At 41.2% G+C, this 17,311-nt stretch overlaps 1 protein-coding gene across 1 annotated transcript; it reads left to right on the forward strand.

Moving 5' to 3' along the window:
- The first annotated feature begins 13,802 nt into the window (after positions 1-13,802).
- On the forward strand, positions 13,803-15,266 carry LOC132378141 (fascin-like). The gene has a single exon (XM_059944879.1). It carries the CDS (start codon positions 13,803-13,805, stop codon positions 15,264-15,266), a length of 1,464 nt encoding a protein of 487 aa, XP_059800862.1.
- Positions 15,267-17,311: the final 2,045 nt, after the last annotated feature.

Below are 17,311 nucleotides of genomic sequence, written 5' to 3' on the forward strand. Positions count from 1 at the left end.
TTGCCTTTCTCTGTTTGAAGATGGTTAAATAGCTAGATTCAAAAGAAAAGCAAAACTAATGTCTCAATTCTAGGTGGACTATGAACTGGTCTGATGCCAAGTGCAGTAAGATGACAAGGAAGAGATGAATTAAAAGATACATCTGAAGCTCCTGCCTCTTATCTCCATGTCTCCCTTCAGTTCATTACTTCTTCTGAAAATTATACAATTTTTGTTTCTTTATTTCCCATGTGAAATGGTGCCATACATTCATCACTGAAGGTGATTATCCTTTGAAAGAGGCACCACTATGAGTATACCTGCAAAATGCCTCATATCTTCATTTCCTCTTTGTGGGAAGCCACATGTTGGTGTCCACCCAGAGAACTGACAGCAGAAGCTCAATGTGTGGGAAATTCTGATAATGACTTCATCTTTCATTAACCTTTCATGCAATTCTTCAAAGGCTCCAACTGATTTTAGAATCTCATATCTGTGCCACACTAGTAACATAGAAATTATGCATAAGAAAGCAATGTATAAATAAGCAGAACGAGTGAAAATTATTCAAGTTAATTCACTTAAAAATCATGAATACAACCCAAACAGTTGTGATTCTGCTTTATGATGTCATGCCTCTTGTCTTCAGGAAGGGAGTTTTCTGTGTGGCTAGAATATTAAAGTGATGTCATAGGATTATGTTATAATTATACAAATTTACACAAACTATTATATATTGCACTCATCACTCTATGGATGTCACTGAGTTGCCACTGTAGTCATAAAATTATTCTAAATTTGCTAGGTAATGAATGGCAAAATGCTGAGGATTAATGTAGTTTGCGCTGAATCTTTAATTCTCCCTCTTAAATTTTGGAAATAATTGCATGATTGTTTGAGCTTGAATGTGCTAGCTGATTGAATATTTATTCTAACTACAGCTGCCAAAGTTGGCAGCAAACTCAGACAAGTTTGTAGCTGGTGTTCTCTATATGAAATATCATATTGGAATTGATGAGGATGATATTTGAATCCAAATGCACTGATGTCACATGTGATTTCCTCTGTAAGAATATGTAAAATGTATGCTGTAATATCTACTTTTTTAAACAGTTGACCTCATTTGTTAATGTCAAATCATACCCTACAGATTGTCACTTAGTAAAGGATTGCCTTCATCTAAAAAATACTACGTGAGAAGAGTTATCCAAAATACCTCTTTACCATTTGAAGCTTGGTTCTGTTAATGCTATAGAATCATAGAAAAGGACAGCGCAGAAAAGGCCCTCCAGCCCATCTAGTCCATCCAACCTCTTTAAACTGCCTAGTCTTATCGACCTGCACCCTGACCATGGCCAACCATATCTCTACTGTCCATGTACCTATCCAAACTTCTCTTAAATATTAAAGTCAAGTTTGCATGCACCACTTGTGTTGGCAGCCATTTCTACACTATCTGGACCCTCTGAGTGAAAAAGTTGCCCCTCATATTCCCCTTAAACTTCTCACCTTTCACCCTTAACCCATGACCTCTGGTTGTAGTCCCACCCAACCTCAGTGGAAAAAGTCTGCTTGCATTTACCTTATCAACATCCCTCATGATTTTGTATACCTCTGTCAAATCTCCTCTCAGTCTCCTATGTTCTAAAGAATACAGTCCTAACCTATTCATCTTTCCTCATAAATCAGGTCCTCCAGTCCTGGCAACATCCTTTCCTCTGTACTCTTTCAACCTTGTTTACATCTTTTCTATAGGTGCGTGAGCAAATCTGCACACAATACTCCAAATTAGGCCTCACCAACATCTTACACAACTTCAACATAACATCCCAGCTCATGTACCCAATACTTAGAGTTATGAAGGACACAGTGCCAAAAGTTTTCTTAATGATTCTATCTACCTGTGCCGCCACTATAAATGAATTATGGACTTCTTAAGGTGTCTGTAGAATTCCTTAGTATTCTTCATCACCTTGTCTGCTAAGGCAACCTCATGCCTTCTTTTAGACGTATTTCTTTCTGTTCTCTTGCATTTCTTATATTCCATAAGCACCCTATTTGTTCCTATCTGCCTATACTTACTATGCATCTCCTTTTATCTGTTAATCAGGGCCTCAATATCTCTTGAAAACCAAGGTTCTTTTACCTTTTATTCTGACAGGCATATACAAGCTTTGTGCTCTGAAAATATCACTCTTGAAGGCCTCCCACTTTCCAAGTATTTGTACACCTTTGCCAGAAAACTGCCTGTCCCAATCCAGACTCGCCAGATCCTTTCTGATACCATCAGAATCAGAATCAGGTTGAGTATCACAGGCATATGTCAAGAAATTTGTTGTTATGCGGCAGCAGTACAATGCAATACACAATAATAAAAACTAAATTACAGTAAGTTAAAGAAGTTAAATAAAAGTTAAAACACAGAAAGACTTAAGGAAGCAAAACATTCTGTCCATTGAGAGTAGTCAGCTGTCTGCTGGACTATTCTATCTATCCATAGCTCTGCAATCAACCCTTTTAAGTACAGTAAAACTCTGGGGCCTTAGCTCCTGCACTCCTTCTAGCACACCATGTGGTTGTGAACGTGCAAAACGTCTACCCTGGGGTGCTAAAGAAAATATGGGAATTCGGCTTTGATGTGCTGGAGAGAGCATAGGAATCAGAACCCAAAGAATTACACACTGTTCCACTGGGATTTCCAAACAGCTGAGATAGCAGGTGATCAAAGTTTTATTCTACTTACTGTTCCTTTAAACATCCACTTCTACTATCCTTGTTTCTTTCTCCAAAGTTGCTGCCAGACCTCTTGGACCCTTAATATTTGTTATAGCAACAACTTGAATATTAATGTAGATGGCATGATTAGTAAGCAGAATTGAAAAATAGAGGGCTATGTAGAAGGGAAGGGTAAGACTGATTTTAGATTAAAATTGGCCTTTCTACAATTTGGCAATTCAATGCACAGACCAGACCTATCTTTTTCCTTATTTACTTTGAGAATAATGGCATTACAATCAAAGTGCTCCTAGTCAAACTTCTGTCACCTGCCCTGACTCCTACCCGAATAGCAGATCAAGTGTCACACATTCTCTCACTGGGGCTTCTATGTAATGATCCAAAAATCTGACACTCCCCCTCCCACACCAATTCCTTGGCCACAGTTTGGACTATGTGATCTTCCTATTTCTAGCCTCACTAGCATGTTGCATGGGTAGTAATCCTGAGATCACAACCCTGGAGGTCATGTCCTTTAACTTAGCGCCTAACTCCTCAACTCACTTTGCAAAACCTCTTCACCCTACCTATGTCATTGGTACCTACATGACTATGACCTCTGGTGGCTTACCCTCCCATTTAAGAATGCTGAGGACTTGATCAGAGATCTCACAGACCCCGGCACCCAGGAGGCAACATGCCATCCTGAAATCTCAATTTCTTGACTGTACCTCTTTTCTGTACCCCTAACAAATCCCCTATCAGCACAGCTCACCTCTTCACTGCACTTCCCTTCTGAGTCACAAAGTCCAGCTCAGTGCAGGAAACATAACTGCTGCGACTTTCCTCTGCTTTGTCATCTGCCCTCAAAAGTATCCAAAATGGTATGCCTGTTGTTGAGGGGAATGGCCACAGGGGTACTCTGTCCTTATTAGTAGTTCTGTTACTATAAGTAAGGATGTACTTGAAAGGAAATGAAGAAAACAATAATTTCCAAATGCCTGTTTCTTTATCATCATGTTAAGGATAGAGTTTCATTCATCCCTCCCCCAACCTTATTTATAGGGCCCCTGCCCCTTTCCTCTTCAGTCCTGATGAAGGGTCTTGGCCCGAAACGTTGACTATTCGTTTCCACGGATGCTGCCCGATCTGCTGAGTTCCTCCAGCATGTTGTGCATGTTGCTTTGACCCCAGCATCTGCAATGTATTTTGTGTTTTCTTTCATCACTACTTTGAAATGTCTCATCACTAGTGTTTTGAGAAGTATACTATAAAATATAGGAACATTAACAATGCCTATATTTTCAACTACACTAAATTTCTACATGCCACTGGGTGAAACGAAGTTATCTATCAATGTGAGCGATGTGGATTTTGGAATTTCCAATGCTTCTATATCCAAGAGCTATCCCAGTCCTTCCTCATTTCTATATGACACCTGACTGCAACATTGATTCCCCACAAGCAATCTTCATTTTAAAGTAACATACACAAAGTTCTGGAGGAACTCAGCAGACCAGGCAACATCTATGGAAAGGAATGAAGAGTCAACGTTTTGGGCCGAGGCCCTTCATCTGGACTGGAAGGTAAGTGGGAAGAAGCCAGAATAAAAATGTGTGGGTGGTGAGGGGGTGGAGAAGGATTACAAGCTAGAAGGTGATAGGTGAAGCCAGGTGAGGGGGAAGGTAAGTGGGTGGGGAAGAGGGATGTAGTGAGAAGCTGGGAGGTAATGGTGCAAAAGGCAAAGTGCTGAAGAAGATGGAATCTGATAGACCATGGGAAAATGGGAAGGAGGAGGGGCACCAGAGGAAGGTGATTAGGCAGAGGAAGAGAAGAAAAGAGATGTAAGAGAGGAGCCAGAACATGGAATAAAAAAGGGGAGAAAGGAGAGAAATTACCAGAAAATTGAAAAATTGACGTTCATGCTGTCAGGTTGGAGGCCACCCATATGGAATATGAGGTGTTGCTCCTCCAACCTGAGTGTAGCCTCAGTGTGGCAGTAGATGAGGCCATGAACCAACATGGCAGAATGGGAATGGAGAGTGGAATTAAAATGATTGGCCACCATGATATCCTCCCTGTTACGGAAAGGGGTATCATTGAATCCTAGTTCTTTCACCACCTGAGCCTAAGGGACGACATTTCATGATGCACAAATCAAAGTTCTTCCAGCCATACATACTCTCTCTTTCCTATTCAGGTGACCGTTTTCTGATCAGATAGTAGGTCAAGAAAAAATGAGTGACAGAGAAAATGACAGTTTCTTCTCTTTCAAGTTGGGCTTGCGTTATAGAGTCACAGAAGAAGAAGAAGGTCCTTCAGCATATTGATTCATAAACAATTATTCTCACTACTTCTCATCAATTCCTTCAGATTCTACCACTTACCTCCACACTAGAGTCAATTAACCTACCAACCCGCTCATCTTTGGGATGTGGGAGAAACTTACTGCAGCAAGGGATCTGCATAAGAGTCGCAGGGAGAGCACACTTGTTCCATGTAGTTAGCAAGTGAGGCCAGCATTGAACCCAGATCACCAGAGCTGTTGAGCAACGACTCTGTGTTGTCCCTGGCAGCAGGAGGATTCTTTAAGTTGAAATATTATGAGGGCTGAAATACCATGAAAAAACAGTAACTCCTGCAAGCAGCTCCGAAGGATACTATCAAATACTCCCGTTTCAGCCTGCTGCAGATGAGAACCACAACTGCATCTAAGGCCTGTACAGTTAGTAACAACATTTCAATGCAACTAAAAAATCCATCGCTACTTAAAATTGATTGAAAGGATCGATCTGGTCACTGGTACTGGGACACTTCCCTTTTAAGATGGTGGAAGAGGCGATGCAGAGCCAGACTAAAAGTTTGCTTAAGAAAAGGAGGCTCTTGACTCCCATACCAACCATCTTGCTGGAAAACATACTATTAACAAACAAACTATTAAATCGAATTGAAGATCTCAGGCTAGTTGCTGTATCAGAGAAACACTAGGATGACTTACATCTTTTGTTTCAAAGAATCTTGTTTAACCCCTTCTGTTCCAGATGCACTGATCCAGATTGACCGGTTCACAACACACCACCAAGATAGCACTGCTGAGACTTTCAAAGAGAAGGTTGGTGGAGTATGCTTCATGATCAGCTCCTCATGGTGTACAAACGAGGTGGCTCTGTCCCAGTCCAGTTCACCAGACCTGGAACACCTCGCGATAAAGTGCCGTCCATTTTACCTGCTGAGGGAGATTTCAGCAATCAGTTTGGTAGCGGTGTATATCCCACCACAAACCAATGTCAAGCAGGCTCTAGATCAGAGGCTCCCAACCTGGAGTCCATAGATCCTTTCCTTAATGATATTCGTCCATGGTACGAAAAAGGTTGGGAACCCCTACTCAAGGTGAACTGTGTGATGTAATCAAAAGGCATCGTAATGGCTTCCTCATTATTTTGGGGTGTTTTAAATAGATCAGCTTGGAAAAGTCTCTAAATTATTATTACCAACAAACCACTTGTATTACCAAAGAAAACAACACACTGGACCACTATTGCACCACCATCAAGAATGCTTAACGCGCTGTGGCACACCCACACTTTGGAAAGTCTGATCACCTGGCTGTACTTCTACTCCCTGAGCATAGGCAGAGACTGAAGACTGCAGCACCAGTAGTGAGGACCAAGGTATGGACAAGGGAGGTGCAGGAGTGCTTACAGGATTGCTTTGAATCGGTGGGCTGGACTGTATTCAGGGATTCATCTTCCAGTCTGAATGAGTACATCTCAACTGTGACTGACTTCACTAAAACCTGTATGAGTGAGTAGGTGCCTATGGGAACTTACTGTACATACCCAAATCAAAGGCCATGGATGAACCATTAGAATTATGGTCTGCTAAGGACTAGGCCTGAGGCATTTAAGTCTGGTGACCCTGGTCTGCACAGGAAAACCAGTATGACTTGGGGAGGGCCAAGAAACAATTGAGGTTAGAAGTAACATCAGATGCACATCAACTCTGGCAGAGTTTACAGGACATTACTTCCTACAAAGCAAAATCCAATAGCATGAATGGCAGTGATGTTTCACTACCAGACAAGCTCAAATCCTTTAAAAGGGAGAATAAAACTGCAGCTCTGAGGATCCCTGCGGCACCCACTGGCCCTGTGCTCTCTGCCTCAGGGACTGAGGTCAGGCTGACTTTCAGGAGGGTGAACAGTCGACAGGTGGCAGGCCTCGATGGAGTACCTGGAAAGACTCTGCAAACTTGCGCCAATCAGCTGGTGGGGGTGTTCAAAGACATTTTCAATCTCTCATTGCTACAGTTGGAATTTCCCACTGGCTTCAAAAGGGCAACAATTATACCAGTGCAGTGTGAGCTAACTTAACAACTATCATCCAGCATCACTCACACGTACAGTGATGAAGTGCTTTGAGAGGCTTGTTATGGCTAGAATTAACTCCTTCCTCAGCCAGGGCCTGGACCAGCTACGATTTGCCTATTGCCACTACAACTGATGTGATCTCATTGGCTGTCTATGTGGCCTTGGATCACCTGGACAATACAAATATCTATGCTGTTTACTGACTATAGCTCAGCGTTTGACACCATCATTCCTACAGTCCTGATAGAAAAGCTCCAGAATCTGGGCCTCTGCAACCAGAAGACCACGATCTGTGCGGATCAAAAATATCATCTCCATTTCACTGATGATCAGCACTAGCACACCTCAGGGCTGTGTCCTGAGCCCACTACTCTACTTGCTCCACATCCATGACTGTGGGGCTAGGTATACCATCACTAAACTTGTTGATGATTCAACCATTGTTAGCAGGATCTCAGACGGTGATGAGAGGGCATACAAAAGCGAGCTGCTGACATGGCACTCAATGTCAGTAAGACCAAAGAGCTGATTGTGGACTTCTGAAAGTGTAAGATGAGGGAACACAAACCAATCCTCATAGAAGGATCAGAAATGGAGAGAGTGAGCAATTTCAAGTTCCTGACTATTAATATCTCTGAGGACCTAACCTGGTCCCAACATATCGATGAAGCTGCAAAGAAGACAAGTCAGTGGCTATATTTCATTAGCAGTTTGATGAGATTTGGTATGTCACTAAAGACTCTCTCAAATTTCTATAGATGTACCACGGAGAACATTCTAATTGGCTGCATCATCATCTGGTATGGCAAGGGGGCTACTGGATAGGATTGGAGTAAGCTGCAAGGAGTTATGAAATTAGTCATCTACATCACCTCTGTAGTATCCAAGACATCTTCAAGGAGCAGTGCCTCAAAAAGGTGGCATCCATTATTAAGACCCCCACCACCCAAGACATGCCCTCTCCTCATTGTTACCATCAGGAAGGTTGTACAGAAGCCTGAAGACACACACACACACACGCACACACACACACACACACACACACACACACACACACACACACACACACACACACACACACACACTCACACACACACACACACACACACACACACACACTCACACACACACACACTGATTCAGGAAAAGTTTCTTCCCCCCACCGCCATCCAATTTCCGATGGACACTAAGCCCATAATCAGTACCTCACTACTCTTTTACTTAGGTAATTTAACTATTTAGTATATATACTTACTGTTATTCACATTTTTTCTGTATTATCATAATGTGATAACTCTGATTATGCTGCCACAAAGTTAACAAATTTCATAACATGTGCCAGTGATATTAAACCTGATTCTGATTCTGACAAAATGGTTTGCTTACTTAAACAGAAAGACCCTTAGAGTTCAATTACTTCCTTGTTATGAAAGTTAGTGAAGAACAGGGAGCAAGATGCAGGTCTACATAGACTAGATGACTTGTCACCAATCTGTCACAACAGTTATGAGTTGTTTCATGGGAAAAAAACAAGGTATCAAGTAAATATCAGAAAGACGCACCAAAAAAAAACTAGGCATTTCAATGGGAGTCTTGAGAGATGCATACAGGATAGTGTTACATTTCACATACTTTTTTAGTGAGGAGATCCAAACAGCAAGGACCACTTGAGTTATAGGGCTGGTTTCCATTCTGTATTACTCTGTGACTGTTTCCTAGTCTAGTACTATCTGAGATAATAGATACTAGATATTAGAGTTGCAGAGTCATACAGTCATAGAGATGTACAGCACAGAAAAAGGCCCTTCAGCCCATCTAGTCCATGCTGAAAACCATTTAGATTGCCTCCTTCAATGACCTGCACCAGGTCAGCAGCCCTTCATATCCGTGTACCTATCTAAACTTCTCTCTTAATCATTGAAATCGAACTCGCCAGTACCACTTGTGCTGGCAGCTCATTCTGTACTCTCACAGCCCTCTGAGTGAAGAAGATTCCCCTCATGTTCCCTTAAACTTCTTACCTTTTCACTCTTAAGCCATAACCTCTGATTGTAGTCCCACCCAACCTCAGTGGAAAAAATTGATTGCATTTACCCTATCTATGCCCCTCAAAATTTTGTATACCTCTATCAAATTTCCTCTAAAGAATGTAGTTCTAACCTATTTAATGTTTCCTTATACTGTAACTCAGGTCCTCCAGACCCAGCAGCATCCCTGTAAATTTTCCCTGCACTCTTTCAATCTTATTTACATCTTTCCTGTAGGTAGGTGACAAAACTGCACACAGTACTCAAAGTTATGCCTTGCCAAAGTTTTATACAACTTCAACCTAACATCCCATCTCCTATATTTAATACATTGATTTATGAAGGCCAATGTGCTAAAAGCTTTCTTTATGACCCTATCTACCTGTGATGCCACTTTCAATGAATTATGGACCTGTATTCCAAGATCCCTTTGTTCTCCTACAATCCTCAGTATCCTACCGTTCACTATGTAAGAGCTACCCTGGTTGGTCCTACCAAAATGCAACACCTCACACTTGTCTGCATTAAATTCCAGCTGCCATTTTCCCAGCTGATCTAGATCCCTCTGCAGAACATAATGGCTTTCCTCATTGCCCACTACACCTTGGCGTCAACCTCAAATTTGTTGATTCAGTTAACCACATCAACATCCAAATCATTGATATAGACGGCAAACAACAAAAAGCCCAGCACCAATTCCTGTGGCACACCACTAGTCACAGGCTTCCAGTCAGAGACAATCCTCTGAGACCATTCTCTGGCTTTTCCCACAAAGACAATATCTTATCCAATTTAATACCTCATTTTGAATGCCGAGTGACTCGACCTCCACAACCAGCCTCCAATGCAGGACCTTGGCCTCCATGTAGACAACATCCACTAGCTTGCTTTCATTCACTTTTCCTTGAAAAACTCCATAAGATTGGTTAGACATGACCTATCACGGACAAAGTCTTGTTAATTATCCTTAGTCAGTCCATGTCCATCCACATACTTATTTAACTGGTCCCTTAGAATACCTTTCAATAACTTTCCCACAACTGATGTCAGATTCGCCAAGCTATAATTTTATGGTATCTGTTTAGAGCCTTTTTAAAACAGCCAAACAACATTAGCTATCTTCCAGTTCTCTGGTACCACCCCTGTCACTAAGGATGTTTTAAATATCTCTGCTAGAGCTCTGACAATTTCTGCACTTGCCTCCTGTAGGGTCCAAAGGAACACCTTGTCTGGCCTTTGGGATTTATCCACCCTGATTTGCCTCAGGGTAGCAAACACCTACTCCTGGAATCTGGGTATGTTCCTGAAGTTGATGCTGCTTTGCCTCACTTCTATGGACTCTGTATCCATCTCTCAAATAGATACAGATACAAAGGATGCATTTAAGATCTCCCCCATCTGTTTTGGCTCCACACTTGGATTAGCATTCTGGCCTTTCAGAGGATCAATTTTGTCCCTAGCAATCCTTTTGCTTTTAACATACCTGCAGAATCCCTTGTGATTCTCCTATGTCTTGTATGCTAGAACAACCTCATGCCTTCTTTTAGCCTTCCTGATTTCTTTCTTAAGTGTTCTCTTGCATTTCTTATATCCAATAAGCACCTTCTTGGTTCCTACCTGCCTACACCTGCTATGCACCTCCTTTTTTTCTCTTAATGAGGTCCACAATATCTCTTGAAAACCAAGGTTCCCTACACTTCTTATCTTTATCTTTTATTCTGACAGGCACATACAAGCTTTGTACTTTCAAAATTTTGTTTTGAAGGCCTGCCACTCTCCAGGTATACCATTGCCAGAAAGCAGCCTGTCCCAATCCACACTTGCCAGATCATTTCTGATACATTGATCTTTTTCCAATTTAGAACATCAACACGTGGACCAGACCTATCTCTTTGCATTTTTACCTTGAAACTAACGGCATTGTGGACACTGGATGCAAAGTTTTCCCCTACACAAACTTCTGTCACCTTCGCTAATAGCAGATCCAGTATCACATGCTCTCTTATTGGGACTCCTATGTACTGATGAAGGAAACTCTCTTGAACACATTTCACAAACTCTATCCCATTAAGCATTTTTACAGTATGGGATTCCCAGTCAATATGTGGAAAGTTAAAATCACCACAATTACAACCTTATGTTTCTTGCAACGGTCTGCAATCTCTTTACACATTTGTCCCTCTAATTCCCTAGGACAGTTGGATGGTCTGTACTATAGACTCATTAACTGTTCATACATTCCTATTACTCATTTCCACCCATAATGCTTCACTAGTCAAGTTCTCCAGTCTACCCTGATGGAGCATGCTGTGATGTTTTCCTTGACTAGTAAAACCACTCTTCCTCCTTTAAACTCTCCTACTCTGTCATTATAAAACAACAGAACCCCAGAATATGGAGCTGCCAGTCCTGCTTCTCCTGACCAAGTCTCTCTAATGGCTAAAATGTCATAACTACTGTTGTTGATCCATACCCTGAGCTCATCCACCTTTCCTTTGATATTGAAATATGTGCAGCTCAGGACACTAGTCACACCATGTTCAACCTTTTGATTCCTAACTTTGTCTGAGGTTTCACCATCTTCCTCCATAACTTCTCCACTAACTGTTCTGGCACTCTGGTTCCCAACCCTTGCAACTCTAGTTTAAGCCCCACCACGCAGCATTAGCTAATCTTCCCAATAGTTCAGATGCAAACCATCCCTTCTGTACAGGTCCTACCTTCCCTGGAAGATGGCCCAATGATCCAAAAATATTAGGCTCTCCCTCCTACACCAACTCCTTAGCCGCATATTAAATCATATAATGCTCCTAGTTCTGGCCTCGCTATCACACGTTTCGGGTGGCAACCCTGAGATCACAACTCTAAAGGTTCTGCCCTTTAACTTAGCACCTAACTCCCTGAACTCCCTATGCAGAACCTTGTCACTCCTCCTACCTATGTCATGTGCACCACATTCTCTGTCTTTTCACCCTCCCACTTAAGAACGCTGAGGACTTGATCCGAGATCTCCCGGGCACCTGGGAGGCAACATACCATCCAGGAATCTGGTTCACGCCCGCCAAACTTCCTGTCCGTTCCTGTAACTAACAAGTTGCCTCTTCCCTTCTCAGTCACAGAACCAGACTCAGTACCAGAGTCACGGCCACTAAGACTTTCCTCTGCTTGGTCAATCCCCCCAACAGTAACCAGAATGATTGTTGTTGAGGAGGATGGCTTCAGGGGTACTCTGCACTAGCTTTGCCCTTCCTGACTATAATCCACCTTTCTGTGTCCTACAGGTTGGGTGTAACTACCTCTATATAGGTCCTGTCTTTCAGCCTTTCAGCCTCTTGAATGATCAAGTTCTAGCTCCAACTCATTATGTTAGAAGCTGTAGCTGGATGCACATCTCACAGTTGTAGCCTTCCTACCACCCGCAAAAGGAGCATTTCAAGAGGAGTATTACATGGGGTAACCATACCAAATATTTTTTTCAACAATTGCAACAAATATATTCATTAACTTTCATTCATGAAAGGTGTAATTCCTCTTACCTCTCCAAATAATTAAGTATTTGTCACTTGGTGTGTCCATATGCTACTAATAGGATCAGAGTTGACTGCTCTTGGAAATTTCTTCTACTTCTATAAACTTTGTGGATGCAGCAAGAAAAACCTTATTGGCATACTGCACTTTCAGCTGCTGCAGTGTTTAATTCCCGATGATGCAGTGCCTGTTTTCCAAGTGTGAGACAGGCATCTAAATATTTGCTAAATTGAATGTGGTTTGTGTCCTCCTTCGAGCGAGCAAATAAGGCGTGTAAATCTCGTATTTATAACAAGTGCTAGTTCTCTGGCCAATGGAAACAGAGAGCCTAATATCACCACCCCGATGTTAAATCACAAGGCTGACTAAAGAAAATGCTTTATGCTCTCAGATGCTACCATGTTAGTAATGTTTTTTGTGGTGACTGTCTTAGCATTTTCGTTCGATATTTATTTTTAGCCTCTGTGAAAGAGTTAGAGGGGCCCTTGTTTACATGGAACACTGAAGTTACTTGAAGGAATCTTCATTCATAGTGTTACCATTGTTCTGTGAATAATAGGCATTGACTACAATTAGAGTTAAAGACATAGGAGCAGAATTAGGCCATTTGGCCCATAGCATCTGCTCTATCACTCCATCATGGCTAATTTATTATTCCTCTCAACCACATTCTCCCTCCTTCTCTTCATAACCTTTGACACCCTTACTAAACAAACACCTAACAACCTCCACTTTAAATATACCAAAATGAATGAATTCCACAAATTTACAACCCTCTAGCTAAAGAAATTCCTCCTTATCTCTGTCTAAAGGGACATCCATGTATTCTCGGGCTGTGCTTTCCAGTCCTAGACTCCCACTCTATAGGATATTAAATTTATGCATGTATTAATTCAATCTCCTTAGTAACAATAGAGTATATTTGAATCACAATGCTAATTGAAGTATGTGAAATTTCATTTTTGTGTAAAAGCAAAAAAAATGTTTTAGTAAAAAATTACGTATCTTGGTATGAATGAAAATGTTCAAGGTAACTCCTAACATGGTATTGCTTAAAATCATTGACTCTTCCAGTGCTATGTCATAAGCATTGCTAGGGAGTAGGACAATGATGTCATTGGATGTTTAAAAACACTGACCAAATACAGGAATATATTAATGAATAAGGTAAGAAGCAGTGGGAAATGGCATTTAAAGTGCTTCCTTTTGGCCTAATTAATTCAGCCCACAAATACTTAACTGGAGAAGTCTTCAACTACAAAGTGAATGCCACAGGGTCCTCACTGAAGAGAAATCAGATATGGAACATTGAGTTCACCAGGAAGGACTCCCCTGTGGTCCATATTAAGAGTTCCTTTAATAGATATATTGCCGCAGACAAGGATGGCAAGATCACCTGTGATCAGGTGGCTCCAACTCCAAATTGTGTCTTTCTCATGACGCTTCACCCAGATGGACGAGTTTCCTTTCAGTCAGAGCCCTCCAAACGGTACTTAGGAGGGAACCAAGACAATATAACATGTTTTGCCCAAGCTATCTCGGACAGTGAAAAGTGGGTGCCACACCTAGTCAGTCATCCTAGTATCAACATGCTCAACCTTGGCAGTGATAATTATCTCAGACTGAATGAGAAAACTGAACAAGTGTGCTGTGATAAGTGCTTGCCCTGGGGGTCTGATTGTGTAATGACACTCTACTTCGACATCAAAGAGAAGAAGTATGCCATAAGGACAGAAAATGGAAGCTTTGTTGCCTTTAATGGAAAGACCGAGCCTGAAATCTCACACAGGACATTATATCATCTTCAGATAAATAATGGGATGATCTGTCTGAAAGACTTATATGGAAAATTCTTGTCTGTGAAGGACTGGACTGTTACCGCAATCAAAACTTTGAATCCAAGTGTCGATGAACTATTCATCATTGATCCCTCTCCTGGGCAGTTCAGTATCATGTCCTTGGCCAATAAGAAATACATATCCTGCAATGCTGGCCCAAATGTCTACTCAAATGTTGATGATGCAAACAGTGCTGAAATCTTCCAAATTATGGTGCATTCCACAAGGAAGGAAGTATGCATCCAACATATGTCAAGCTATTACCTTGCTGTTGGTGCTAAGGGCTTCATTGAAATCTGTACTGAGTTAGAATTTAACTGTTGGTTTCAAATACTGTACAATGGGGAAAAAGCAGCTCTGAAAACATCAGATGGGAGATATGTAACTGTGAACAATAATGGCCAGCTTGTGGTGGGGCCAAATTCAATTGGAATGCAGGAGGAATTTATCCTTAGACTTGCCAACCGATCACAGCTAATACTTCAGTGTGATTTTGGTTTCATTGGCATTATGCCTAGGAAGCGGATTTTGGTATGCAACAGCCCTACGTACGAAGCGAGCAACATAACCATAACTGATGATGGCTTTTATCAGTTCAAAATAGTATCTCGAGGCAAATACTGGGAAGTAGATGAAGAAGGTTTTATAAAAGTGACTGGAAAAGCTCCTGTCAACTTCACCATTGAACTGATCACTTCAGATCAAATAATCATAAAAGGACCCAATGGAAAATATATTGTAGCAAAATCCGATGGAAGATTCAAAGCCATTGCAGAAGATGCCAGGTCTGCCACATTGTTCCGATATTAACCGTTTTAAGCAGATCAAATATTGGTTCATCAAGTAACTCAGCTCCAACCAAAGTTAAACCAAATTGAATTATGGGGGCAGTAACATTTAAGTCAGAAGTATTAAACTATATTCCTGTTATCAGCTGTGTCACACCTTTCAATACATAGGAAGTAATTTACTACCTATAGAAGTGATATGTAGCTTGTCTGTTTAGTAAATATGTAGTGTATGATGCACAGTGGAGGATTGTAAATGAACAATTCTATTCTCCAACTGAACTACTCATTAATGTCACTGTGGATATTGTAGAATAGGGATAAAATGATGCATGATAAAGAAGAGGAAGGGAAAAAAAGACTTGTTCTGGCTCAGTTCCAAGTGGATAATTGTGGTACTGTAAGAGACTCGCAACAAAATGTATTCAGTCCCTCTTCATCAATGACATAGAAAAACAAATATAGTTTGTTACCACCTGTTCTCTTTGAAGCATAAGCAGAAGGTAGAACTGTTTAAATGTGCACAGTGTTAATTTTATGGGTCAGCAATATTTGTAACTCAGTGAGAAATTTAACCTTGAACAATTCTTTTGCATTTCTGAAGCAGTACTTATAACTTTTTTTTAAGATTCCAGCAGCTCCCAACAAAAGCATTAAAGATTCTTCCTGTGTGAATAAAAATCTATTTGGTGGTTGAAGATTATTAAACTGAGGTTTTTTAAATGACAATTAAGCAAAATCCTCCTGTACTTACTTAAATATAAAAATTCATTGGTGACAGCTTAAATCCTTTACTAATATAATAATTTTATTCTACAATATACAAATGTCACACCTTGAGGGTGCTGTTTCAAATTGAAAACACTGTTAATTTCAAAAGATGTGACAAAGGAAATGTTGCTAATTGGTACCAATTGCATTTTTAATCAGCAAAACTTATTCATAAGAGAAATTGCCATTGTAGAGATATTGGCACAGAAGTTGCAATTGTAATGATGGAAGAAGTGTCTCTGCTTGCCATTATATCAGCATTAAACTGAAAACAATTAAGGAATGTAGGTATTTCTGCTCATGCTAAGTTTAACTATTATTTCTGAAACTCTAGATTCTACAGTATTGCAACCTTGAATTCTTAGAGACAACCATCTTGTTTTTCCCTCAGTTTTTCATCATACCATAAATCATTTCTGTTTCTTGAAACATATTGATTTTGATTTTGCTGTGTTTCTCCCAGCAGTCCCATAATAATTAGCTTGAATATATGCATGTAAATGCCTGTCAGTTCTGTAATGTGTATGAGAATGTACATTCCATTGTTTCTAGGAAGAGCTCCGGCAGTGATTTCCCAGAGGGTAAGATGGGGAATCTGCTCTACAATCGTGTACTAGTTTAGTCCTCTGGCGCAGGGTTCGTGAATCTGCCATCAGGACCATCACAGAGGCTGCTGAGTGAGCTTCCATTATGCTATGGATCAAGAGGTGTAACCTGTGGACCAACGCTGCTGGGCCTAATCAGGGTGAGAGTGCCTGATGTTGAAAGACCCAAAATACCCAATCACCCCAGATTACATCACTGTCCCAGTACATCCTAGGATGTACAGTATCTCAGCATCCTAAGCTCTGGCTCAGCCAGTGTAAACGCAGGAACAGTCTGCGTGACAACCAAGAACAGGTTGGTGATTACCAGAGAGACCCCTGACAGCCCGGAAAGATGGCAACCAGGGCAGGAAGGGCTAGCAAACAACCTGCAGCTTCCAAGAGGAAGATACCCTACAAGCTACTGACAAACTTACAGAGAAATATCCCTGGGGAGCCCAGGAAAGGAAGAGGATGAGGAAACCAACCAGGATGGACCTAAGAATGTCAACTTTAGCAAACGGACTGTCAACTATGAGTGAAAGATGCACTTGCGGCAAGGTCTGTAAGAACAAGCATGGCCTGAAAAAATAGGCCAAGATGAATTGCCTGGAGGAGGAGAAAACAACACAGTACACAGGACTTACTCCCAGTATGACACAGGGAGAGCCCAGCACAAAGTCACTCTGCATTGTCCAGAATCTCCAAGGGC

The sequence above is a fragment of the Hypanus sabinus genome, chromosome 19 (genome assembly GCF_030144855.1).
Source record: "Hypanus sabinus isolate sHypSab1 chromosome 19, sHypSab1.hap1, whole genome shotgun sequence".
Taxonomy (NCBI): Eukaryota; Metazoa; Chordata; class Chondrichthyes; order Myliobatiformes; family Dasyatidae; genus Hypanus; species Hypanus sabinus.

Excerpts from the sequence above, each read along its gene's own strand:
- LOC132378141 (XM_059944879.1), top strand. The coding sequence starts at position 13,803 with ATGGCATTTAAAGTGCTTCCTTTTGGCCTAATTAATTCAGCCCACAAA.